We start from the raw sequence: 27595 nt of genomic DNA, 5'->3' as shown, positions 1-27595 counted from the left end.
GACTCAAGAAACGGTTTCCTCTTTTTTTTATATTTTGGGTCTATTTCCGATTTTGGGCATCATTTTGTGCAAATAGGCGTTTTTGAATTTTAAAAAGTTCATTTTGATGCCTTATATGGTCAATATCTCAAAAAATAAGGCCAATATCAAAAAAATAAAAAAACCGTTTTTGGAATTGAGCCTCAAGATTGAGCTAAAAACAAAATAAAATATTTTGGAAAGAGTGTTTTTTTGTTATGATGTACCTAACAAATATTGCCAAAAACTCACTTTTTTGTGATTTTCTTCAAAATTGTTGTTTTTACCCCAAATCTGTATTTATATTAAGATTTATTGATGTCTTGCCTTCATAAAAATGTATACTTTTATATGTTTTGAGCGAATAATTACAAAGTTATTGCACTTTTACTACATGCATGTCTGAGAGTACACAGCCACCTTAAGTTGTACTGTGTTAACTTTTGAATAAACAATGCTTACAAAGCTATGCATTTTAAATACATCAACACATCATTTTATTAAATATTAAACACTATCATAGGAGTATTGAAACTCACACCAAATATTGAGTATTGAAACTCATAACATTCCTGAGTATTGAAACTCACACCAAATACTGAGTATTGAAACTCATAACATTCCTGAGTATTGAAACTCACACCATATACTGAGTACTGAAACTCAAAACATTCCTGAGTATTGAAACTCACACCATATACTGAGTATTGAAACTCATAACATTCCTGAGTATTGAAACTCACACCAAATACTGAGTATTGAAACTCATAACATTCCTGAGTATTGAAACTCACACCATATACTGAGTACTGAAACTCAAAACATTCCTGAGTATTGAAACTCACACCATATACTGAGTATTGAAACTCATAACATTCCTGAGTATTGAAACTCACACCAAATACTGAGTATTGAAACTCATAACATTCCTGAGTATTAAAACTCACACCAAATACTGAGTATTGAAACTCATAACATTCCTGAGTATTGAAACTCACACCAAATACTGAGTATTGAAACTCATAACATTCCTGAGTATTGAAACTCACACCAAATACTGAGTATTGAAACTCATAACATTCCTGAGTTTTGAAACTCACACCAAATACTGAGTACTGAAACTCAAAACATTCCTGAGTATTGAAACTCACACCAAATACTGAGTATTGAAACTCATAACATTCCTGAGTATTGAAACTCACACCAAATACTGAGTATTGAAACTCAAAACATTACTGAGTATTGAAACTCACACCAAATACTGAGTATTGAAACTCATACATTCCTGAGTATTGATACTCACACCAAATACTGAGTATTGAAACTCATCATTCCTGAGTATTGAAACTCACACACAATACTGAGTATTGAAACTCATAACATTCCTGAGTATTGAACTCACACCAAATACTGAATATTGAAATTCATAACATTCCTGAGTATTGAAACTCACACTAAATACTGAGTATTGAAACTCATCATTCCTGAGTATTGAAACTCACACCAAATACTGAGTATTGAAACTCATAACATTCCTGAGTATTGAAACTCACACTAAATACTGAGTATTGAAACTCATCATTCCTGAGTATTGAAACTCACACCAAATACTGAGTATTGAAACTCATAACATTACTGAGTATTGAAACTCACACCAAATACTGAGTATTGAAACTCATAACATTCCTGAGTATTGAACTCAAATTGAAACTATCAGTTGAGTAAACCCTAAATGATCCATTTACCTGGTAACGATGGGCAATAAAAAAATCAATAAAAAAGTTCATGGCAATCAAACTCCGACAAGACACATGATTTGGTTAGCATAGTGTAACTAGGGTGGCGCCTTCCCTAGTTACACTATGGCGCGCTGCTAACCAATCGCGGGCCTCGGGAAGTTTGATTGACAGGATAAATTAAAATGACCTAAATGGGACCAATAACTGTTAAATGAACTAAATGTATGAAAAGAACTTGATTAAAAATGAACCTAAATGTATGAAATGAATGTGAATAAAAATGAGCCTAAATGAGTCTGAATGTGATAAATGAACCGAAAATGAGAAATGAGCTGAAATATGACAAATGAAAGTAAATGAAAAATCTAAATGTACCAGGTAAATGGATCAAAATGTAACCTAAAAATGAACCTAAATGTGACGATATGAACCTAAATGATGGCCTAAATGTGAAAATGAACCTATGATATGATAATAATGAACCTAAATGAAAAATGAGCATATGATAAATGAACCTGAATGACAGCCTAAACCTGATGATGAAATTAAATGATGACCTAAATGTGAAAATGAACCTAAATGAAAGATGAGCGGAAATATGATAAAAGATGAACCTGAATGATGACCTAAACCTGATGATGAAATTAAATGATGGCCTAAATGTGAAAATGAACCTAAATGAAAGATGAGTGTAAATATGATAAATGAACCTGAATGATGGCCTAAACCTGATAATGAACTTAAATGATGACCTAAATGTGAAAATGAACCTAAATGAAAGATGAGCATAAATATGATAAATGAACCTGAATGATGGCCTAAACCTGATAATGAACTTAAATGATGACCTAAATGTGAAAATGAACCTGAATGATGGCCTAAATGTGAATGAAAAAAAAATGAGCCTGAATATGACAAATGAACCTAAATGAAAAAGTGAATGCAAGAATTAAACAAAAGTTAAATTAACAAATGAACAAAATGTAAAATGAATACAAATTCTACTCAACCGATAGTTCAATTGAAATAGGAAAATGCAAAACCAGTAAAACCAGAAAAATGTTAAAACACAAATTCAAATCCAAGTGTCGATCGGTAAACAAAATTAACCTGAATATAAATGTAACGGGATAAATGAATCCCAGCCCCCCCCCTAGTGAAAGTTTAACATTGAGATTGTGCAGCCGCTTCTGAAGAAGCTGCTGCACTGCTGCTGCAACTGTATGAAGCTGTAGCTGCATCCCTGGAGAAAATATTCTGTCCAATTTCCTTGATTTTGGTAGCATCCTCTGGGAACCTTTCCATAACCTTATTGATATCTTCCATGGAAATAGTAACGAGATCAACTTGAGTCAGAGCCTTGATGGTTTTGCTGCGTGGTGTATCGTTCAGCAGATTGATGTCATCAAAGTAGTCGCCCTCCTTAAGGATGCATTCAACAGCAGTTGGATCCCTCTCAGATATTACGTTCACCTGTGCATAAATAAAGGAAGTTTCTTTGAATTAATAATTGAGCAAGCAGAAGAAAGAAGTTAAAAGAATAAATTCTTATTATAGTAATCTGCTTCCACATTACTACTTTTTGTTTTTCTTGTTTCTTCTTCAACTTTGTAAATTAAAAATTGCAAACTGTGGTAAGTTTATGAAAGAGAGGATTTATTTGCTGGGGAAAATTGTCTTCAGAAATATCAGACAAGTCAGATGTTACAAATTGAAAATCCAATATAAACTTCTAGCGAACATGAAAATATGCAAAAAAGCAGAAGAAGATGAAGAAGAAGGAGGGGAAGAGCAAGAAAAATCAAAAACAAAAGAATCGCTTTAATTGTGTAGAACTGTAAGGAATTGCTATGGAGGAGAGGAGAGGAGAAGAAGAGGGGTGGAAAAGAGGAGAGGAGAAATAGACAATATATTAGGGTTCAATATGTGATAACTCACCTGTCCTTTGTGGATGATATACATCTCATCACCAATATCACCTTCATCCACAATGTCATCACCAGCTCGAAGGATGACTTCATTCAGGCAAAGAGAGATGTCGCGGAAAAATGCTTCGCTACAATCCTTAAACAGGCGCAACTGTTGGAGAGAGGAGATATGAAAAAAGCACTAATTTGATGGTGTGTTTTAAACAGTACACATTCACTCAGAAACATAGCTATTGAATCTGACAGACCCAAAGACTAAAATATAACATGCAGGCTTCATGGTTGCAAAATGATTTCTGTCAATTAACGCTTTGCGTGCTAGGTTTCAACAATGTCCAAGTTTTGAGGAATTTTCTCAAAATATCAAGAGCTATCTCAAGAACCTCTGAACCAATACTAGACTTGTTTGTACTCATTTTAATGCATTTTTCATGCTGATTCCAAATATGGTCATGAAAATTTACAATTCTGATATTTTTGAATTTGTAAACAAATATTTGAAGCTTGGACTCAATGAAGTCTCCAATGTTAGGAATCAGCTTGACTCCCTTGCATTTTAGTAACCATGCATTAGAAGGTACCACTATATCTTCATGCTTACATTTCTAAGATGTTTTCCATAAATATCCAAGGCAAGTTCTGTCCTCATGCAGAAGGGGAGGTTCTTAAAGAGGTCCAATTGGCTCACACCCCTGTCAATAAAAGAATATATTACACTTGATTAAAAGATGTACAATACTAGTGATATAACCAGAATTTCTAAGTGGGGGCTGGGGAGGGGACAAAGAAGACACCTATCTTTTTATTGGTTGGGATGGGGTAGACATCTTGATTGCTTGGGGGCAGTGAAGTCCCCTCAATTTCAACATTTGCTGTGGAAAAACTTTATAATACCATGTGGCTCTTTGTGTGTGGGCTTAGAATCATGACTTCCAAATTGGGACTTTAAACCAAATCAGTGTCAAAAGAAGACCTAGATTACTGCTTTCTAAAGTACATTATGGCTAGTGTTAACCCCCTGGGCTCTACTGGTCATCTAACAGCATTTTGGCCAATCGGCAGGTAGTTCTCATGGGGTTAAGAACGTTAATGAATGGCAAAATTAAAAAAAAGGTTTGTCTCAAAGCTCTCCAAGTCTGAAAATTGTTCAAATGTGAAAAAACCTCTTAAGTCCTATTCTACTCTATGAAGTGTTGTATTGAACAATAAAATTATGCTGCTGTTGTATTGAAGTGACGTAATCTAAGAGCAGATGTCTAAAATTGTCAAAACGGCATTATCGAATTTGGCCTAACTTGAAAAAAAGGCATACTTACTTGTTGCGTAACCAGAGGTAGTCGAAATATTCGATGACGTTCTCTTTCAACTCTTCATCCACCTGGTTCTCATCCAATTCACGCTGCAATCAAAAACAAGATGTCATATATTTTATTCGACATAATTTTAAAAAAATGCTAATGTATTTGACTTGATACAGGTCTCAAGCGCTTAAGCAGCCAATCACGAATGTGCACTGCTGCAATATCACAGATAAAGTTGAACAAAATCCAATTTCATCGCGGACCGAAATTTCCACCGCGCGAAGAGAATTTTCACCGCCGGACTCGTAAAAACGGACTTTAGGCATGTCATTGAAAGTGCTCAATAACAATTTTTTATATTCTGAAAGTTAAACAGAGCATTTTGCAAGGAAACAACGTTTTAACTTTGGGAGCATACTCATTACCCGGGACTCATTAATGCTCTGCTTGCTAGTCATAGGCTTCAACATTAAAAGTCAAAGTTTTGAGATATTTTGTCAAAATATCAAAAGCTATCATAAGAACCACTGAACTGATACTAGGCTTGTTTGTACTCATTTTAATCCATTTTTCATGCTGATTCCAAATATGGTTATGAAAATTTACAATTCCAAAACTGTTGAATTTAAAAAAAAATATTGAAACTTGTCGTCTGCAGTCTGAGAAGGTTAACAACAAAAATAATCAAGTCTGTTTTTAAATAAGAATGGAGTATCTACATAAGGGCAATTCCAAGCAAAAGTGGACATGACTCAAAAAAATGAAATTGGCAATATATATTTCTTTTAACTTTTATATTATTCCAAACAGATGTAAGGTTCAAGTTATAAACTTTTTTCGGCATTTTTCTAACATTTTGGGTTTTTTTTAAAGTTTCTTTGGAGAGTGTATTTTAAGTGAAAAACTCCTGTTCAACTTAGATATTTTCCAAGTGGGCCTATTTTATTAAACATGGGCACTTTTCTTTTAAATTGGATACATTTTATATCTCTGAAATATGGTCTTCAAGAAACATCCAACACATTTTAAATAATCCCCCACTAATTTTTTTTTTTTTCATTGCGTTTTCATAGCACTAAATATGGCGTAGCACGGGTTACCGAAAGGTGCATTTTTTTATTTTTTTTCAAAATGTTGGCAATGTAATTGATGCCACTTATTATTTTCCTTCTACTAGTAGTGCCTTGAGTAAAAATAAGAAATTAATATACAAAACACTATCCATCACATAATAATGACCCATTAAAAACTGTAGCATGAGTTACCAGTAGCACGAGTTACCGATGTAGCACGAGTTACCATAGCCCACTTCCCCCTGTACCAGCAAAGGTAATGCAAAATCTACCACTTGGCAGCAATAGAGGATCTCCCAACTACATGAATATGCATTTATATGTGACCATGATATTGGTAACAGCTTTCTAGCAGCAGTGTAGCCAGTGTGGGGGAAGGGGGCAGTCTGCCCCATGACAAACTAGAATTATGCAGTTCGTAATTAAGGTGCCCATACACACACACACAAAAGTGTGTAAATAACAAAGGTTTGTAAATAAAAAATAATATGCAATATGCAAATAAGCTCATTAATATTCATAAATATGCAAATAACATGACACAAAATTATACAGCACATCAGGCCACCATATCCAACCAAACCAAGTTTGAAGTTGATTGGTTATTGTGTTTATAATGCTGCAAAGTGGATTAATGAAAATGTAGGCAAAATTTGTAAATAAGCTCATTAATATTCATAAATATGCAAATAACATAACACAAAACTACACAGCACATCAAGCCACCATTATTCTATCACCATACCGGTACCAAGTTTGTAGTTATTGTGTTGGAGCTGTACAGTGGATTAATGAATTTGCTTCTGCCCGGACAGCCAAACAAAGAAAGAAAGAAAGAAACAACCAGGCAACCACACATGTGTGGGGGCCAAAAATTAAAGAGAAAAGTGACCTCCTGTCGCAGGAAAATTAAAGTAAAAATATGGAAGGCAAAGATAGAGATAAGATTCAAGGAGCCAGTTTCGACCCCGATCATGTGCCAAAATAGTGTAAATTTATTTATACCAAATTTGTGCACACACCAATAAAGTCCTTTTTTTTTAAAAGCTCAAAGACTTTACATTGTACAGTCTCTCTAAAAAAACATGCTATTTAGCATATATCCCACTATCAATACCTGGTCAAAATGATGCAACCAAAATTTTTAGCCCTCCACCCCCTAGGATGTAGCCTAAGAACCAATCAATTAATATGGGCCTCATGGAAGAACAGAGGATACCTTAAAACATCCACTGAATGAGTAACCGAGGCAAAAGAAGAAATAAAACAAACAAAATAGATACTGGAAATCCTGAGATTAACAGCCACAGTGACATTGTTGATACTGAGATTTGTATAGTTCTGAGATTTGTATTGGAAATTGGTTTGTTGTTGAGTGTAATGAGGCTCATTTTCCAGCTTAGTGAAGTGATTGAAATCGGGCAAACTAGAGTATTTGCACCAAGCAGGAAATGGTCTCAACCAAAAGATGACCAAACATTCTATAACTCAGAAAGCAATTTTTAAAAAACTTACAGAACAAATAACCATGAACATTACAAGTTTTGTGAGGGAATTTAGAGTCAAATAACATGGAAGTAAAAGTTTTATCAATTGTTGACTGTTCAATTTAACTGTTTAAATTTAAGCCCTAGAATAAAATATCCAAACAGGATCAAGCAAGGCGTATGTAAGGCTGGGATGTTTGTATGTAATGTGTGTGTACATTGTATGCTGGTACATACACTGAATAGTGTTATTTGTACATAGATGGGTTATTTGGGGGGTTATTTGTACATATATTGAGTTATTTGATCATTACACCAGTTGTTGAGGAATTGTTATCAAAAAAAAATAGACATTTAGATGAACAATACCATTTTATATATGGCGGACAAACTGTAGCACGAGTTACCGTAGTACGAGTTACCATGTTTTTGCCAGTCAATGTAAAACTATGAGGGGCACAACTTTTTAAGGTATACCAAAACAAACCTTATTATAGCAATTACTTATCATATAATCAATAAGGCTTTAGTGTTTTTTGTTTTAGCACGCCATCAAAATAAAAATGAGTGATTTTTAAGCATGTCCTCTGCTCGTAGCACGAGTTACCGATTTTTACAGCTGTCCCATACATACAAAAGTTGATATCCTGAATTAGCAATACTATGAGGATCTAGCCTTGAATGTTGGGTATTAAAATACAAAAATACAGATTCCAATCAAATCAATTTAAAAGCTGGAGCACAAAGTATGTAAAAGGACGCCATAAAGTGTAGCACGAGTTACCGTGGAATTGCCCATAACAACATTTTCACAATTTTGGGTTTTACTGGGGGCAACAGGGGGAAAGAGTTCTGACTGGGGTAAATTGCCCCCACCCCATTGCACCACCATTGCCCGCGCTAGCACTGAGCGCAACTTGTTGACTAGTCTTACCTTCACGTTCTCGAGCTCCTTCTCATAGGCTACTCGCTGGTTGTCTCTGTTAGCGAGGGTTGAGGCAATGTTGCCAAGAACTGTACCTACCAGGAGCTGTCCCAAGATCATTACGAAACTGGCAAACACTGTTTGGGTGAACATGAAAAGACATAATTTTAAATGCTTTAGTCATCATCCACTGAAGAAAACACACGATACGACTGTGAAGATTGTATCTCATGTCAAATTCCACATGCATGACATAAGTAAGCTTGGAGACAGGTCTCTGATAGGCCAAATACACTTACATAATGAATTATTTGAGCTGTTTTATAAAATTGGGTCAATTTGACCGATTTATGCTCATTATGCTCATTATATGTGATGCTGTCAACACGTCACTAGCTAAACAACTTTTAAGTTAAAATAGTGCAGCTATTCATTATAACCTAATCCAAAACGGGGAAGAAATAATCAAACTAAGATTTCAAATCGAAATTATTTGGATTAAGGATATGGAGTTTCAAGGGGTTAAAAATTTCTTTTCTTTCTCTTCTTCATTCCTGCAATTTCTTTCCTGTTCCTCGCCTCTCTTAGCTTTTGTCTTTTCCCCTCAGAAATGTGTGCCACATATGCTCCTATGTGGATCCACCTCTGTTGTGTGTGCAGTGACATTACCATGCAGTTTATGTAAGTTTATTCCATTTAAAATCCACACTACCCCTGTGGAAGATTCTGGAAATATCTTTCACAGAGGGAGTATGAATTTCAAATGGAATGAAAACATAACCCTTACCAAACACAACTGCCTAATAGACAGTTAATAGGCAGTTCATAGGCAGTTGAAGACAAATGACTGCCTAATCAAACTATCAACAAGAAGTTGCTGGAAAATTAGGCAGTTGAAGGCCTGTGACTTAGGCAGTCAAAGAGCTTGACAGATATGAAGGTCTATGATAGGCAGTCACTATATGAAGCTCTAATACTTTGATTTTTTATCTAATCAAAATGAAGCTCTAATACTTATGATTTTTTCATCATCAAAATGAAGCTCTAAATGAAGCTCTAATAGGCAGTCAGACCTAATAGACAGTCAGAAGCTAATTTGCATAAGTCATGACCGGTCACATGATCACCAACTGCCATTTCAAATTTGCTGTCATGGATTCAACAAGCTGTTCTTTAGATGGTGGTGTTTTAATGGTCTCTTCACACAAATCATTTATTCTTTATGGGAAATTTTATACTACAGATGACTAGTCTATACACATGTTGATGCACAGGTAAATTAAAGGTTTGCAGGATTGCATTGCAAGCAGTATAAATGTTGTAAGCTTATCAACTGTATGTACAGATAATGTGTGCACAGGCTGCTGAATTTTGCAGTATGCACTTGCATGTATCCAAAATTAGTTTTCTGTGATAACCTTGCTTTCTAGCAACTGCAAATTGGATTCATATCATTGGCAATAACTGATAGCCTACATCTAAAAGGTTGGGGATCGTAGGTATAATAGTGGTACAATATGCCGCAAAGTATAGCATGTGGTGTACTGATGGCCCCGGGTTGGCACCTAGGAATCGGGCTAGGAATCTGAAACTTTAATTGTTCGGGCCTTGGATTTTAGTTTTGCATTTTACTTCGTGTTATCATGTCATTATGGTGTACAATTTATGCTTTGGACTCAAAATCATTTAGTGTTAATCAGGAACAGGGCTGTCAACTCTCACACCTATACTTGTAGCGCAGTCTAAACGAGGAGACAGAAAAGCATAGTGTGTGAAGTGTATTAAACTGTGCACACTTTATACAAAACGAGGAGTTTTCACAGGAATGTGAGGACTGAGGAGGTGTGTGAGGAGAACTTAACTGTAGCACAAATACAATTATGGATCTCCTTGAATTGAAATGCCGGAAAAGACATCCTAACCCCCCCCCCTAGGGTTCTCCACTTTTAGAAGATCCTTGAATTACTGCTTTTTGGGTCTAACCTCCTTGAATTCCTGTGTTTGTAACCACTCAACTCCTGGTTTCGCATTGGCCGCAAGTCTCACGCATTGGGTCACTTTCTCACGGTCTCACGGCAGGATAGTATAATCTCACTCCTAGGTAGTAAATCTCACGCAAAACTCTGGAAACAGTGGCGTAACTAGACATTTTCATTTGGGGGGGCAAGCGGGGAAAACATAATAAATGAGGGGGCAGGAATCCAGCACCTTTTGGCGACAAAAGTAGTGTATGGTACAAATGCGCGCGAAGCACACGAAAAATTTTGGCATATTGAAGCTAAACTGGTGACATATGGTAAAAAAAGTTGAATAAATGCGTGCGAAGGGTGCAAATTTGTGTTTTTTAAAGTTAAAATGACCAGATATGAGGTTCATTAATAACTCGCAGAAGTAGGCCTACTTGAACTTTTTCATTTGGGGGGGCAAACAGGGGCAAGGGTTCAAAATGCCCCCCCTCGCTGGTTACGCCACTGGCTGGAAAATGAGTAAAATCTCACGTGTATCATCAAAATAATTTGTTAATCCTAGGTCTGATGGAGCCTTCAAGGAGAGCTGTTTTATAGTGCATTTACAATAGAATGTAAGGAGAAAATGGTCAACTAAGGAGAGCTAAAAATCACTCTCCTATATCGGATTTAAGGAGAGCAGCTAGAGTGATTGCTCTCATACTCCCCTCAAAAGGCATGTCCCTGCAACTGCTTGGATTAGAGCTTCATCTGAGGCAGTCAACTGCCTAATTTAGAGCTTCATTTGACTGCCTAAATTAAAGCTTCATTAGAGACTGTCGACTGCCTAAATTAGAGCTTCATTTTAGGCAGTCAACTGCCTAAATTAGTGCTTCTTTTGAGGTTGATGACTGCCTAAATTAGAGCTTCATTTGAGGTGAACTGCCTAAATTAGAGCTGAAGGTGAAGGTCTAAGAACTGCCTATAGTGCTTCATTTTGCCCATTTTACAGGTCTAGGTACTGCCTATGTGCTTTCAGGTCTATATAGAGCTTCATATATCAACAGCTTCAAGTGACTGCCTGTATTAACTGCTTAACAGACTGCCTAATAACTGCCTAATGAAGGCTTTCATTTCGGTAAGGGAAGGCAGCTCCATTTGAATTTCATACACTCTCTGAGAAAAATTCACCTGAACCTTCCACTGAGAGAGGGCGAGTTACAAATGAAGCTGCCAATGTGTTCATTCCATTTGAAATTCATACTTTCTCTGAAAGATATTTCCAAAATCTTCCACAGGGGTGGTGTGGATTTTAAATAGAATAGCCCATTGTGTAACTCACCCTCCCTCAGTGGAAGATTCAGATTGAATCTTTCTCAGAGGGTGTATGAAATTCAAATGGAGTTATGTAATATTCCATTTGAAATTATACTCCCTCTGTGAAAGATATTTCCAAAATCTTCCACAGGGGTGGTGTGGATTTAAAATGGAATAGCCCATTGTGTAACTCATCCTCCCTCAGTGGAAGATTCAGGTTGAATCTTCCTCAGAGGGTGTATGAAATTCAAATGGAGTTGCGTAATATTCCATTTAAAATTCATACTCCCTCTGTGAAAGAAGTCTTCCACAAGGGTAGTGTGGATTTTAAATAGAATAGCCAATTGTGGTTTGTTGTTACTTACACATTTCTTCAAAACTGTGAGCAGTGATATCCCCGTAACCAGTTGATGTGATTGTGGCCACGCACCAGTAGATGGAATCGGTGTATCTTTCACCCGTCACCGCCACACCCTCATATTCTAGCAACAAACAACAAAACATGAAGATTATTCAGCAAAATAAAAGATAAAAAGTCTGACTGTTTTCATTTATATAAGGGATGCATTTGTGTGGTACTGAGAGGGATTTAGCTAAAAAAAGCAAAGGCCAACCTGACTCCGGCTAAAAAATCTAACAAAACTATGAGTATGAGGAACAGATGTCAAATTTGCATCAAATCAATCTAATTTTGGACTAAATGTGTTGTCTGCCCATCAGACTCCAACTTCTGCAACTACTTACCAATTAAGCACAGACATGTAACCAGAATTTAATTTGGGGGAGCTGATTTTGAACAAGTGGACTTGGGGGCAGATTTTGAAAAAGTGGACAGAGGGCAGATTTTGAAAAGGTGGACAGTTTTTTTTAATTTGGACCTTTTTTGACCAAAAAGGCATAAAAAACCAGAATTTAATTTGGGGGAGCTGATTTTGAAAAAGTCATAAAAAACCTTTTTGTGTAAAAAGGTAGCTTTTTTGGCCTTTTGGTAATTTGCCCCCCCCCCCCTAGTTAAGGGGGTGATTAAGCCTTCATTTCTTCAAAATGTATGTACAGGGCAAGCCTCTATAGTGGATTGATAAAAACCAGTTGGACACACCATCTATGCCAAACACAATTTTGGTTATATGTAGCCAAGGTCAAATTAAAGCACTTGTGTGTTCATTTACAGGACTGCAAGTTGGGACTTTATTTGAAGGGTGTATCAGCAAAACATATATCAGAACAAAATTCAACACAGTGGCCTATGGAGCAGCGTAATACTCGCAAACTCAGAATTAACTGAAATGTTGGGAATAAGCTTTTTTCGTGGATATCTATTGAAAAATGTCATAAAAAAAGAGGATGCTAGGATCACAAAATCCTCATTTAAGTCTTTAAAAGCATCACCATTTATTGATCACAAGACTTGATTTGAATGTTTGGTATGTAAACACCAAATAACAGGAACTGGTCATATACACCAATCCGAGAAGCGTTTACTGTATTTGGCCCTCTATTGACGGCAACACAGATGTACCAGAGCGGGAGATTTAATTAAGTAATTCAATACTCATGATTGTGTATTGAATATCACTGTTGTGTACAATTCCCGGTACAATACTATATAGCACAAAATAAATAATGGATGGAACCCCCGACCTCGGGACACCGCAGTTTTACATCGGGGACACCGCAGTAATGGCGAAGTCGGATAGGTGTATACCAAAGGTATCATTGGTGGTAAACCATGGAGGGTATAAACTGCACCCTTTTGTACGCAACACCTTGCAGTGGCTCCGACACTCCCAATAATTTTTTGAGGCTATAGAAAAGTACTATTGCCCCTCCAATAATTTGGGCCAGGTGCCATTGCCCCCCTCCCCCATCTGACTTGGATTTGCACCTACCTTGAAACGTGACCCATGATTTTTCCTTGCATTCGCCAGATGGACAAGCGATGAAATGCCAGATGCAAGCACAGAAATGAATGATAAGCATGACAAATATCAGCATCTTGGTCAAACGCACTTTCAGCACGCTGGATGGATGAGAAAAACAATTGTTAGTGAATGGATTTATCAGGATTATAGAGAAAATTCAAATTGATAGACCAAATAAAAAAGGTATGTCTCAAAGCTCACATGCGCATTTGGAAAATCATGCGATTTGGAAAAAAAAAAAGAAATGTGGATTTTTTTTTTATTTAAAAAAAAAACAAATTTAGTTTTTCCGGAAAAATTCAGAGAAAATCAGATTTTTTTTCTCAAAACACCATAAAATTACAAAGTCGGGAATAGAAAAACTTTGAGGAAAATTGGTATTGACATTCAGTGGCGGCGCCAGGAATTATGTTTTCCAGGGGAGCATTGGGGGCAAAGTGAATTATAGGGGTGAGGCAAAATCAATCAATTTTGTGCAAAATTGCTGCAAAAAGTGGAAATTTTCAACAAAGGGGGGGCATGAGTTCTGACTGGGGGAATTTCCCCCATGCCCCTGCCACTGTTGACATTGGACTGCAATATCCCAGCAAACACAAAACGTTTTCGACATCATTCGCAAAAGGTTATAAAAGGTTGTCAGAAAACGTTTAAATGTCGGGTTATATAAAGGGTATATTAAGAGTATAAAACGTTTTCATAACCTTTAAAAACATTTTTGATAATCTACTGCTCAGCAAACAAAAATGTTTTACAGAAAAGCGTTTAAATGTCGGGTTATATAAAGGGTATAAAAACGTTTTAATAACATTCCAAAAACATTCTTGAAAACTTAATACAAAATATTCTAAACAGAATGTTATTTTGGGGTTGAAAAAATATTTTATGCGAAAATGTTTGCCCAAAATATTTTCAATAACGTTTTAAAAACGTTTTCATGACCTTTATATAACCCGACATTTAAATATTATTAAAAGGTTTTGAAAAAACATTTTAAGAACATTTCTGTGTTTGCTGGGTTCAAACATTTAGGATTCAATCATGTTTCACCGTTGTTCATCACCGTTTAACAACTTCGCGTCCGGCGCGTCTGCGTGGTTTACTTCAGCGAGGGCAGCTTTAGCTGCCCGGCGAAGTAAACCACGCAGACTTACGCGGCATTGACGCTGAAGTTGTTAAACGGTGATGAACAACGGTGAAACATGATTGAATCCTTTCAACAACGAATAGAAGCTAAAGATCATATAATTCACGATTATTTTCCGAGGAAATGTCAGTTAATCATTGTCACTACGTCTTACAAAAACTTCGATGATTTCTCTGTTAATATCAGCAATAAAACTACAGAATAAAACGGCAAAGCTTAGCCGCTACCTTAAAAATACTGAATTCAACTTGTAAGCTTGCATACGCACAAAGGTTCCAGGCATGACAAATTTTCTGGCGCTCTCGCGTAACGCTGTAGTCTCGCTTCGCGTTCACAGATACGCTACAGTAAAAGTGTGGATTCATCACGGTTTAACAACGGTTGGCTCCTGTACAAAGGTATAGGAGGAGTTGTTGAATTTGACATAATGTTATTTAAGTATTGACACAATATTTGGCAAAAATGTTTGCAAAAATAGTTTACAATAACATTTTTTGAAAACATTGTTGTAGTGTGTTTTCATACAAAACGTTTTAAAACGTTATCATGACCTTTATATAACCCGACATTTTAATGTTATAAAAACGTTTTCACATAAACCAAAAGTCAAAATATAACTTATTCAAAACGTTTTTAAAACGTTTTTGTGTTTGCTGGGATGCCAATGAATCTCAAACTTACACAATGTCAAGTTGCTGTTCCCACTGTGAGAAATAGTGCTGCACGCGAATCAAACGGATCAGTCGGGTGAATCGGATGTAGGTGAATACTGCGAATCTGGAGCCAACAGGGGCAAATACTGCGAAGATTTCAAACGGAATTGTTGGAACGATGTCTAATGCAAATCCACTGAAACTCTTTAAGTAGAGTTTGTACACTTTATCGAAGTTCAATTCCAGTTCGCCGTATTGATCTGCCTGGGTGACGTGAAACTTCACAAAGATCTAGAAAAAGAAGCGAATTTTCTTTTTTGTAAATTATTTTTCATTTTTAGAAAGCGGTTTTAACAGACTCAATAGCTATATTGATTTTGCTGTGTAATTTAGCTCAAAGAGGAGGAGGAAAGAGTAAACAATGTTGTAATTATTGTAAAGGAGGCATTCATATGAATTGCTTCCGTGCCACTGCTCAAGCCAACATGGCTAAAAACTCCATGAAAAAAGGCATTTTTTTTTTTTTCGTTCAAAGTTTATCTGAAAGTGTATTAACTACTTCAGTTTATAATATACATTTCATATTTTTGAAAAAATATCTCGCCCGGCATTTTGTCCAAACATCATACAAGTCTGTGATTTTTTCTGTGCGTTGTCACGATTTTGCTAAGAAATAACGCTTTGCTTTGGGGAAATGTTGTTGTTTACAACTTGTAACTTAGTAATCCTACTTCCTATCGCTTCCGTTCACAGGATAAATTAAACTTCCTACCCGTCTTCTAAAATTCATTTTGATTGGATGAAGTTAATCATCGGCAAATCTCAATTCTAAATTCTTGTTCAATCGAAATAGAGTTAAGCAAATCCATAAAGCGCATTGAGTTACACATGGTTGGCCTTTTCTTACAGTTCGCTGCAGACTTCTTTCGTGTGCTGTGCATTAACCTAGAAAAAATCTTACAAAACCACTGCGCATGCATGCATTGCATGTGTCAAGCATGATGCAATCAACCTAAGTCATGTCAGGGTTGTTTGATTTAAAATCTTACAAAACCACTGCGCATGCATGCATTGCACGTGTCAAGCATGATGCAATCAACCTAAGTCATGTCAGGGTTGTTTGATTTAAATCATGCCGATTTAAATTATTATTAATATTTATTTAAATTATAAGGGCTGAGAAGCTGAATATGGGCTGGTAAATATCCCAACATTTGCTGCTTTGGCAGATTTAAAGCCATATTATAACATTTGCTGAGGAAGATGCCCTCAATATTTTTCAAAATTCTGTTTTTAACACAATTATATTGTACTTTATTACTTATACTAATCTATTTTGTATGAAAATGTTATAATATGGCTTTAATGGGGCTCACTCCGCCACACAAATTTGCCAGTGCAATGTTACACCAACTGCCAGACAATCAATTGGTAAGTTTTTAGCAGGTTCATCATCGGATAGGTTTAGAACTGTCATGCTTTCGTCAGGAGTAGCTCTGACTTCTTCAGACAAAGTACCTAAGAATGAGACATGTAGGCTGCTCCTTGCCTACATGTGGCTCTGCCAGACAATACTTACCTCAAACATGAAGACAAGCTCAAACAGGTAGATGAGAGCCAGGACCCACGCGCTGTCATACTGGTAGGCAGCCTGAACGATAATTTTATAAAAGATTATATATATGATCACTAATCATAACACTAATCATGGCGTGTCCGTCCCTCTGTCAACACGCTTATCGCGCGTCTGCTGCTCACTAACGCTGGGCTCATGTGCGCATCGCTAGCGAAGCGGTCCGCTATCGTGTGCGAAAGGGTGCGCTATCGCGTAGTCGCAGAGTACCGACGGGCACAGTGAAAGCAGTGTGGCTAATCGTGCAGGTGCATCTTATCGGATCAATAGGCCTATTTTCAACACAATACGGCACACGTGCCTATTACAGCAGAACATGACTATTTCCGGGGTGCAAATGACTATTTCCGGGGTGCAAATGATTTTTTTCCATAGGTAACATTTGAATAGGAGAAACTTGGAGATAGTCCTATCACGAGAACCATGCCACCCGAGAACCGCGAAATCAAGTGTGCCCACAAGCATTAAGTTTTCTGAAAGAATAAGCAACTGTACTGAAGGCTTTACTTGTTTTAAATATCATTTATAGGCCCCATGTCACATGGGAACGGGAAATTGCTCAAAATCAACAGTTGCTGGAAATTACAGTAAATTATCTACGAATCATGTTAAATTTCGATAAATCACAGCAAATTGAGATAAATTTTACAAATATTATTTCAAATTTTGATCGAACGCCTAAAATCACCAAAAAATTTGCTAAACACTACAAAATGGCCTATTTAAAATAAATATAACAGCATAGTATTCAAATTTTAAAACTGACCAACTGCCTACCTGAAAGATAGTCAGCATTGATGTGAAGACAACCAGGACAAAGGTGATGTTGTACAGGATACGAAGGCGGAAACTGCTTGGATCAATGACAACTTGGTTAGCCTTTTGCAGACGACGCAAGAATGGTTCTCTGTCAGGGGTGTTTATTTCAACGCTTTGGTCATCAATCTCCATCTGCACTTGAACATCCTCCTTGGACTTCTTTGAAGCTGAGAGTGGTGTAGAGAGTGATAGCAACACATTTTAAGAAAAACAAATCAAATAAACAAAATGTTGTGGGGAAAGCCTGTGAAATGTAAGATTCCATGAGAAATATTTTTATAAACCATTTTTAACATACTGGGTACATTAACTTAATTTGTATATTTTGTCCGTTTCTTACAATTTTCAATAGTTATTATCCATCAGGACATCAAGTGAAATTTGATGAAAACAAATTTAACATATTAAAAATTGATCATTTAGGTTTGATAAGTTGATGATATCACAAATAACGGTTCTAAGTTTAGATGCCCCAAAACCAAAATATAATGTGCTTGGTTCTTCCGGTATCTCTGAAGAATATTTGTCATTAACCCTAATGCTACAAAACAATACAGCAGGATAAGACCGTGCATCCCAAGTGATCCGATTGCTCATTCTTAGTCAGCAGGAGTGGTCTAGTTCGTAGACACATAATCTGATTGGGCAATCGCATGGTTTTGGGTGCCGTCTATAAAGCCGTAGATGACCCCACGTCATCATGAGTGTTGATAACGCGTAACACGCTTGTAGAGGTGCGCGTATGTATCGTGTTGTATGCGTAGACTACTGTGGAATATGCGCACGCGCTAGCAGTACGCGCAGCAGAATATTGTAAACAAGTTTGATCATTTTATAATAAGGGGAGTGTTTATGAGGGCAACTTAGTTTTTGCTTAAAAAATAGTTTACAGTTATTAAAATAATATTCAACTGACTAAGAATGAGAATAAACGATAGGAATTTTTTTTTTACTATCCTCTACTTATGATAGACGACAGGCAGGTCCAATATTTTTATCGTAGTGGATGCCGGCTGCTACTCAAAATATTGGACCTGCCTGTCGTCTATCACACGGTAGAGGATAGTAAAAACAAAAATTCCTATTGTTTATTCTCTAAATCTTGCCCAACTAGGTATGGAAACATTGACCGGGCAACGTTCACACGCAGGGGTAGCGCTAACTTGCGCCATGGGGTCATAGGCGCATTCTTTTAGCTTTTGGCGCACAAAATTACCAATTAGTGGTTGCTAAAGGGTCATTTGAACCCTTTATTTCTATTGTTTTGGATCCATAGTTTCACATAATTTCACATTTTTGATCCCTTGTTTGAAAACCTAGTGCTACCCCTGTTCACACGTGTCGCTTGCTATAGCCATTCTGCCGGTTGGCACCTGTGGGGTCGGCGGATCAAATCCTGGGCGGGGAAAGCAACTATTCCCTTCATCTTCTTCCTTCCTTCCCTCTCACCAAAAAGCAATTTGGGAGTTAGGGTTAAGGAAACTGAATATTTATAGACATTAAAAAAAGAAAGAAATGGAAACGATGTCATTTTGATCCATTTCTGATGACAGTCATTACAATCATACCTAATTATTGTCAGGGTTGTTTGATTTAAATCACACCGATTTTTTTTTTTAAATCACTGATTTAAATCAACTTTTTTTCATTTTTTACCATTTTTGATAAATGTAAGTTAATTTCTTTCTTAAATTGACTGCTTTACTTCATTTCTGATGTTTCTACAACTTTTGGATACAATTAAAATACCTCTATGATGTCACTTTATCTATTGCTAAAAATTCATCTTCAAGGTGCAGAATTCAACAGGTTTTTCCTCATGATTTTTTGCCAAATTTTTTCTTTGAATTTTTTTCATGTAAAAACATGTTTTGAATTTGTGTAAATACCTGATAGTATTGCGTATATGTCTAGCATTCCACTGGTCTCTTTTGAATTTATTATGGGGTATAGCAGTTCTTGGAATTAATTTTTTTTTTAATCGATTTAAATTTGTAAAAAAAATCTGATTTAAAATTTTTTTTAAATCAGATTTTTTTGGATTAAAAAAAAAAATCATCAACCCTGATTATTGTCAATCAATACAAACCTTTGGCCTTGGTATTATTGTTGGCACTCGTATTGTTGTCCTGTTCCTTCTTCTATAAAAAAAATAACAAAAATGAGACTTTTGAGATTACGACAGGTTCACAAATTGAGGATATGAAGATATAGACTGAGCAAATGTGCTGTAGCGTAGCAAGCGGGGGTGGGGGTGGGGGGAGGTGTTTAATTTAAAGCCATATTATAACATTTCCACAAGAAATAGAATTATATTTTTTGGGTATAAAATGTTAGTTTTCACTGTCATATGTCCTCTTTTAATTTGGGCCCAAACAGAAGAGGCAATACAAAGAAAATTGCTATATATAATAATACCAGCGCATATGTGGCCAATGCGAGCCACTCATTCAAATGTGAGTGGTGTCGGATCTTTTGATATGTCACAAATGTCCGCACGCCATGTACGTACTGTGTTATGGACATCGCGTACATGTTCGACTAATATTTCCATCGTGATAATAAAACGACAGTTCCTGCGTTTTATTCAAAAAAACTACAACACCTAGAGTCTTGATTTTTGCAGGGTATGTTAGTTTACTAAAGTACATAACCATGATAACAATCCTGTAAAAAACAGAATTTTGAAAAATATTGAGGGCATCCTCCTCAGCAAATGTTATAATATGGCTTTAATTATAATTTTTTTCCAATTTATCAGTAAGTGAGGAAATAATCTGAGAGTTTGTTTTTACATAATTTTGCCAAATTGCTCCCTCAAGTGATCAACACACAGCAGAATATGACCTAACTCGTCGGCAACGCCTACAAAATAGAACCACAAGACTTATAACGATGGTTGGCCGTGATACATCTAGTGCCCCTCTGTTACGCCATCTTCATTGGCTACCGATCCGTAAGCGTATCGAAGCTATTGGTCATCACATACAATTGTGTCAACTCACAAGCCCCGGAATACCTGCAAGAACTGATCACATTTCGCAAACCAAAGCACGCCACTCGTTCATCACTTGACAGAACACTTCTCATTGTTCCAAAAACCAGGACTCTCACCGGTGACAAAGCGTTTCAAACCACAGGTCCTCGTCTATGGAATTCTCTTCCAATCAACATACAGGCCAAAACATTGGACATCTTCAAAACCAATTTAAAAACTCAATTGTTTGCTTATCTGGTAATTGTATGTTTATAATGTTGAATGCATTGATTATTGTTTTATTATTATTATATATGTGTTCTTTTTTTGGAAAACGCTGTGGTCCTTGGAGGGTGCTATATAAATGCTTGGTTGTATAGTATTGTATTGTATAATAAGTAAATTTGATCATATCTCATGTTTATTTCATAAAACATTACAAATAACTTGTTTGTTAAGTGTTAATGGCACCTCCCAGTGCGTAGCGTGGGTCATCACATTGGGGGGCCACCGACCATGATTGGGGGGCACCAAGTCTGATTGAGGGCACAAGCCGTTTTTCTGGCAATTTTCCTATGTGATTTTCTCATTTTTTGCAATGGATGGGGGGGGGGGGGCATGTGCCAACGCCCCGCGTGCCCCTATTACGCTACGACACTGGCATCTCCAGTGTTGTGTTATATTTGTACAGTTTCTGCATTGTACAGCCTCATCATTACAACAATTGTACAACATAACATTATGTGAAACAACAGATTTGGCTTTCGCATTTGTCATCTTCACAGGGTTAATTACAACTTTTTATGTTAGTTTTCCAAAAATGCCAAAATTGAATTTGGATGGGTTTTGTTTGGTAAATCACTATTTGTCCTTTTAAATCTTATACAGTTTGTCCACTCTGAAGTACAAAGTGACAATGCGCGCGTATAACAGTGCGTAGTGCTGCGTCTCTGCTGCAGGTATGCATGCCTTCAAAGTCGGTACAATGTGTGCGTCTGTGTCTGTACTTTGTACTTCAGAGTAGACTGACTGTAGTCACTTACGTCATCCGACGGTGGCATCCAAGCTATCCTTGGCATGGGCCCGACATACTTTGCATCGTCATCATCATCAGATTCCTTGGATGTTACTCGTTGTGGCTGTGGCTCAACATTCTTAGGTGTCACTTGCGGCCGTGGCTCAGCGGTCACTCCTGCAATTTGCTCTCTTGATTCAAAGAACTTCACACGATCTTCGACCAATGATCCCTTAGATGTTGCTTTTGCAGTAGGTTGCTCACTCTGTTCAGTTGGTTGCTCACTCGGTTCAAAGACCTTCATAAGACTTTCGATCTTAGATGTTTTACCTGCTACAGGTGGCTGTGGCTCGACTTTGATCATCAGGGTCTGGGGTGCAGTAGCGGTGGTAGCAAAGTGAACAAATGTGATCAAAGTGATTCATGATGTAGGTGTGACCATTTCAAACTTTTTCTTACAATTACCAGTTATTTAATGGTATCATAGTGATCTGTTGTAATCCAGCAATGCCAATTTATCATTCAACAAAAAATACTTTAAAGTGGATTTACATCATTACAGTAAGAGAATGGGGTTAGGTTAAAGCCATATTATAACATTTGCTGAGGTGAACGCCCTCAAAAAATTTTTTAATTCAGGTTTTTACACGATTGTAATGTACTTTAGTAAACAAAGATTCTCTGCAAAAATCAAGACTTTAGGTGCTGTAGTTTTGTCAAAATCCGAGATTTTGAATAAACCGCCTGAATCAGCGTTTTATTATTACTATAGAAATATTAGTCGAACGCGTATGCGATGTCAACACAGTACTACGTACACGGCGTGCAGGACACACGCCAGAGGGTTGTACCATATTACATCCGCCGGCGTGACATGCATTGGCGCTAGTTGCAAATTCGATTTTCTTTGCTTTACCTCACTTGTTCGGCTCAAAATTAAAAGGGACATATCTGACAGTAAATGCTAATATTTTATTGAAAATTAATACTAATCTATTTTTAAAGAAATGTTATAATATGGCTTTAATTGTTAGGCGAGTCAGTGAGTGGTTGATCGAGTGAGGAAGTGGTTGGTTGGGTTTGAGCAAGCAAGCTAGCAAGAGAGGATTGGGTAATGGAGGGTGAGTGAGTGCATTAGGGAGGAGGAATAAGGCCTTAAAAAAATTGTTTGATTGGCGTAACATGAAAAAAAAATAGGGTAGGTTGGTCGGCATTTAAAAAAAAAAATTTTACACACATTTTTAAGCTGAAAATCACGATTTTTTTTTTTTTTTAAATTTTTTTACAAAAAAATAAGAAAAAAGTCTAGGGTCGGTCAGGTTACACCAATCAAACATAATTTTTACATGAACTACAATTTTGCCAAAGTCAAAGTTATTAAAAATTGTTTAAAATGATCGACTCTAAATCATGTTCTAAGCTCAACCTAGTTCAAAAAAGTTTTATATTTTATCCATAGACAGTTTCTGATTGCAAGACGTAAAACCTACCGGCTTTGGTGAAGCTCCAGGTGTAACAGAAGCACCAGATGGCCTTGCAATAACAGAGGCCGCAGACGAAGCAGACAGTTGTGATGCAACAGATGCAGATGGTGATGCAGCAGCCAATGGTGTTTGAGATTCTTTGGCCGCATTTTGCATGCGAACAGCTACAATTCGCTCTTCGACAACGTCAAGGACTTGTTGCTTTATGGATGGATAGCCAAGAAACACTTGATCCAAGTCGTCCTTCTTCAGGATGTACACGTCGCAGTTGGTCTGAGCTCTGGGTGCAAAAAATATGTCAAAGTTAGATTTTATCAATTGCATTAAAATGCTGTAATATTATAACTTATTATTAAAACAGGTTATGCATGTGCTCTGTTTCCACACAACCATAATTATGATCATTGGACCATCAAAAAATAGACATGGTCCTGTTCTGTTCATGTTCTGTTTTCTATCTTACATTGAGGCCTACCACACAGTGTCATCGCCCCGATATCTTCATGGCAGAAATCGCCATGGTAGGTTGAATCCACCGCCACACATGCATGGCCATTTTGTATCGACCTGTTTAATAGTTTTGAGTCACATAATGGGCCGAAGGACATCTTGACTAAGGCTACTGACAATAGCCCCGATTAGCTTGGTGACTGACCTTGCTAGTGTGTGAGTGGAGCATTGACGCCTTAGGTCATATGCCTTTAGACTACCTTCACGATTGGCCTATACACTGCGCTATATAATTCGGCACATATAAATCAGAATTATAGTCAGTTTTTGACTCAAGACGCAAGCTAACGACTATCATATCTGTTCAAAATATATATTCAAGTGCAAGGAACCACATCTGGTTTCTTTATACGAAATCATTGAGGCCTACCACACAGTGTCATCGCCCCGATATCTTCATGGCAGAAATCGCCATGGTAGGTTGAATCCACCGCCACACATGCATGGCCATTTTGTATCGACCTGTTTAATAGTTTTGAGTCACATAATGGGCCGAAGGACATCTTGACTAAGGCTACTGACAATAGCCCGATTAGCTTGGTGACTGACCTTGCTAGTGTGTGAGTGGAGCATTGACGCCTTAGGTCATATGCCTTTAGACTACCTTCACGATTGGCCTATACACTGCGCTATATAATTCGGCACATATAAATCAGAATTATAGTCAGTTTTTGACTCAAGACGCAAGCTAACGACTATCATATCTGTTCAAAATATATATTCAAGTGCAAGGAACCACATCTGGTTTCTTTATACGAAATCATTTACGGGAGATATTCATATTTTCTACCCCGGTATCCAAAGATTTTCTTCTCATGTCAAACTCGTGCATAGCAAATTCACGTGTATCGATCCCGGGTATTTATTTTAGTATCTCTGCTGACAAAGTAATTATTAGCCAGGCGATGTCGGTGTGTACCATTAAAACAATGTATTTGCAAATTTTGAGTTGTATTGTTCCAGCAGTTTGAAATGAGAAGTAATAACATGTATAACAATATATCCCCATAAGATACATATTTGCGGTCATGGTTGCCACAATTCACCACATTTTTGTTCACACATCTAAACGAAACATATCGCCGGCCATATCACATACTGACATATTCGACATTTTAAAGAAAATTGGAACATTAGTTTGTTATGTTCTACTCTATATATTCACTACAAAACATGCCTCAAAGTGGCTGAATTAGTAAGAAGAACAGCAAAATTGTCATTAGTCCTTTTCACATATTGACATATTTTATTTAATATTGATTTTTTGCACAATAAGTTATGCTCTGGTAGTAATGTGTAAATCACATTGAAAATATCGTATATTTCCACTATTCTTAACCAGGTTTTAATCGACAATAATATTTTAATCAAGAGAGTGCAGGAAATGAAAATCTCTAAATTTTCAAATTTGATTTTCATGAAAGGCATATTTTACAAATACGTCACTGTGTGATACGGCTGACGATATTTCGGGTGTTAAATTTTACTGGTATATTGGATAAAATATGAGCTTGATGGAGAAAGGTTTGACGTGAGGTTAATTACCTGACGGATGCAGTTCGAGGGCAATTCTTGAGGAGGCTGATTTCTCCAAAGAATCTTCCAGGGTGCATGGTGGCAAAGACCATCGTTGCATCTTCTGAGACCACATCTACACAGCCGCGGTGGATGAAAAACATCTAAGGATTGACAAGAAAAGAGACAGTACCAAATAAAGTTGGTTGAAACTTAACTATTTCATCAGCAAACTAAGCATTACAAGACACAAAGCTGTTCAAAGTATGCAGTTAAGAATGAAAAATGTACTTACATGTTCACCATGATCGAATTTCCTCACCACATAGTCACCTTCCATGAAGTAGATGGGTGTGATACGGGAAGCCAAAGTTTTTATAAAGCATTCATCGGTCCTTTGAACATTGGTACCTATATTAAATATGAAAATACAATATTGAAAGGAATAGACAGAAAACAGTGAGATTATGAGGAAAGAAAGTCAAGGCTATATTAATTGCTAAACAGATATTCGATTTTACATTGAGAGCAGACAGCTACAAAATCAGCGCAAATATTTGCGTCCGAAGTAAATATGCAGTATCTGATTTCTCACTCTTACAGTCTTTTAACTTTATCAGAAGCAGATTGATGCCAAAATACCGGCCTCCCACAGAATTTACTATGTAACTTTACTTGTACAGCATTGAAAAAGACCTGCTCATGACATCTCATGATCCAAAATCTGTGTACACATCTGGAGATGACCACGGGCAGATCCAGCGATAGCACAGATGGACTATCCCCAGGGACTATCATAATCAGTGGACTTGCACCATGGGCACTAAATAGGATGAAGTCACTGGAATTTTGAAATCACTTGATTTGTGCCATCTCACATGGGCCCTAAGCTCTTGCATAAGTCTTTCCACGAAAAAAAACCCAACTGTACATTTAATCAATCACATTAATTTTGTTATCAGGTGATGTGGAAGAAGAACCATACTAGGGGCAGATAAAAGAGGGAGAGAGGAAAGAGGGAGAAGAGGGATGTGAATTGAAGTGGGAACAGAGGAAAGAAGGAGAGGCTAAGGGACAACAAAGAAAAAGTTGATTAAAATTAACTAAATGAAAAGACTGATCAATCTATATAAATAAAAGGAAGTTGCTAAATCTTGTTCACGAATAGGTTCCGAGATGCTTTGACTTTCAGCTCTGATTTATTAGTACATTGATCGGGTACATATTGCCATTAAACCATCTGACGTTCATTTTTGCAAAACTATTCAATCACTATGGAAATAACAAAAAAAATGGTCGGTTGCTAGGCCGTTGAGGTCAATAACCTTATGGGTCAGGTCAGGACAGCAAACACGTCAAATGCAAGCGGTGTTCAACACACACGGTAAGTGGCGAGTCACGCACCTGCGCGTACACGGCACCATGGTTTCATGTGCATGCCGCTCATGGTATGGACGCACTTAATGTTGGCTTACCACGCGTAGGCCTAGGTGTGTATGTGACTACTTCTTCTCTGAGACAGTGGCGGATCCAGGAATTTGGGAAATGGGGGGCACACTCGAAGTTTTTGCCGCCACCTTTTTGATGGAAACTTGGTCAAAGTAAAGACCTCGAAGCCATTTCGTGGAGATCATTGCGTATGTAAGCTGATGAAAAGGGGTTCATTGGGTGACAGATTTGCAAAAAAACTTTTCAGAGGGAATGTTAAAATGTAGCCAACAGGGACAGAACGGTCGTTCAACTGTTCAGTATACCCCGAAAAGGTTAAATGTCAGGGGGTGGGTGAAAGTTCCATTTAGGAAATTCTGCGGCCCTCCCCGCAATTAAATCCTGGCAATAATATAGGCCTAGCTATTAACAACGCTGAATGGCTTAAAATGTTTTGCAGCAACTTTTAAACATGTTGCTTACATGTTTTATACTATAGGCCTAACCCGAAATTGAAACGTTTTCTAGCAACCTCTTCTAACCTTAATGTTTTATGTTTGTTGGGATAAAGTTAAAATAAATCATTTTGTCACGAGCTGTTTCAAAAGTAATCTAAGGGATTGAGTGAGCAACAACATCATCACAGGTCTGGATATTATGATTATCAAGCTAACATGATCATTACTATACTGGATGAATAAGATGATCTACACCAAGACACCATGATTATCATCACCGTTTACCATGTTTACTAACCTCTT

The 27595-nt window shown here is 37.0% G+C and overlaps 2 protein-coding genes across 4 annotated transcripts in view; both read right to left on the bottom strand.

Annotated features, from left to right (window-relative positions):
- Positions 1-1228: 1228 nt before the first annotated feature.
- LOC140171657 (potassium voltage-gated channel unc-103-like) overlaps positions 1229-27595 on the bottom strand; it is a 27065-nt gene continuing 698 nt past the window's right edge. The window contains exons 2-17 of one of the 3 annotated variants that reach the window (XR_011861628.1): positions 25702-25817; positions 25437-25570; positions 23388-23661; positions 21926-22267; positions 19995-20046; positions 17864-18072; positions 17033-17104; positions 15482-15744; positions 13624-13754; positions 12100-12216; positions 8481-8608; positions 5002-5084; positions 4287-4377; positions 3696-3836; positions 2333-3230; positions 1229-2218 (exon numbers count right to left, since the gene is read on the bottom strand). Coding sequence is in view for 2 of the 3 variants with exons in the window: in XM_072194951.1 (XP_072051052.1) it covers positions 2922-3230; positions 3696-3836; positions 4287-4377; positions 5002-5084; positions 8481-8608; positions 12100-12216; positions 13624-13754; positions 15482-15744; positions 17033-17104; positions 17864-18072; positions 19995-20046; positions 21926-22267; positions 23388-23661; positions 25437-25570; positions 25702-25746 (2391 nt within the window). In the remaining variant the exon portion in view is untranslated. The other 2 variants (XM_072194951.1, XM_072194952.1) reach the window with 2 other exon arrangements.
- Positions 25782-27595, bottom strand: part of LOC140170969 (cyclic nucleotide-gated channel cone photoreceptor subunit alpha-like) — a 6990-nt gene continuing 5176 nt past the window's right edge. The window contains exon 6 of the mRNA XM_072194160.1: positions 25782-25817. Within this exon, the coding sequence (XP_072050261.1) occupies positions 25782-25817 (36 nt within the window). The remainder of the gene's footprint in view (positions 25818-27595) is intronic.

This window comes from Amphiura filiformis, chromosome 15 (assembly GCF_039555335.1).
Source record: "Amphiura filiformis chromosome 15, Afil_fr2py, whole genome shotgun sequence".
NCBI classification, from domain to species: Eukaryota; Metazoa; Echinodermata; class Ophiuroidea; order Amphilepidida; family Amphiuridae; genus Amphiura; species Amphiura filiformis.
The sequence above is the reverse complement of the archived record's forward strand: the minus strand, read 5'-3'. Positions and strand labels throughout refer to the sequence as shown.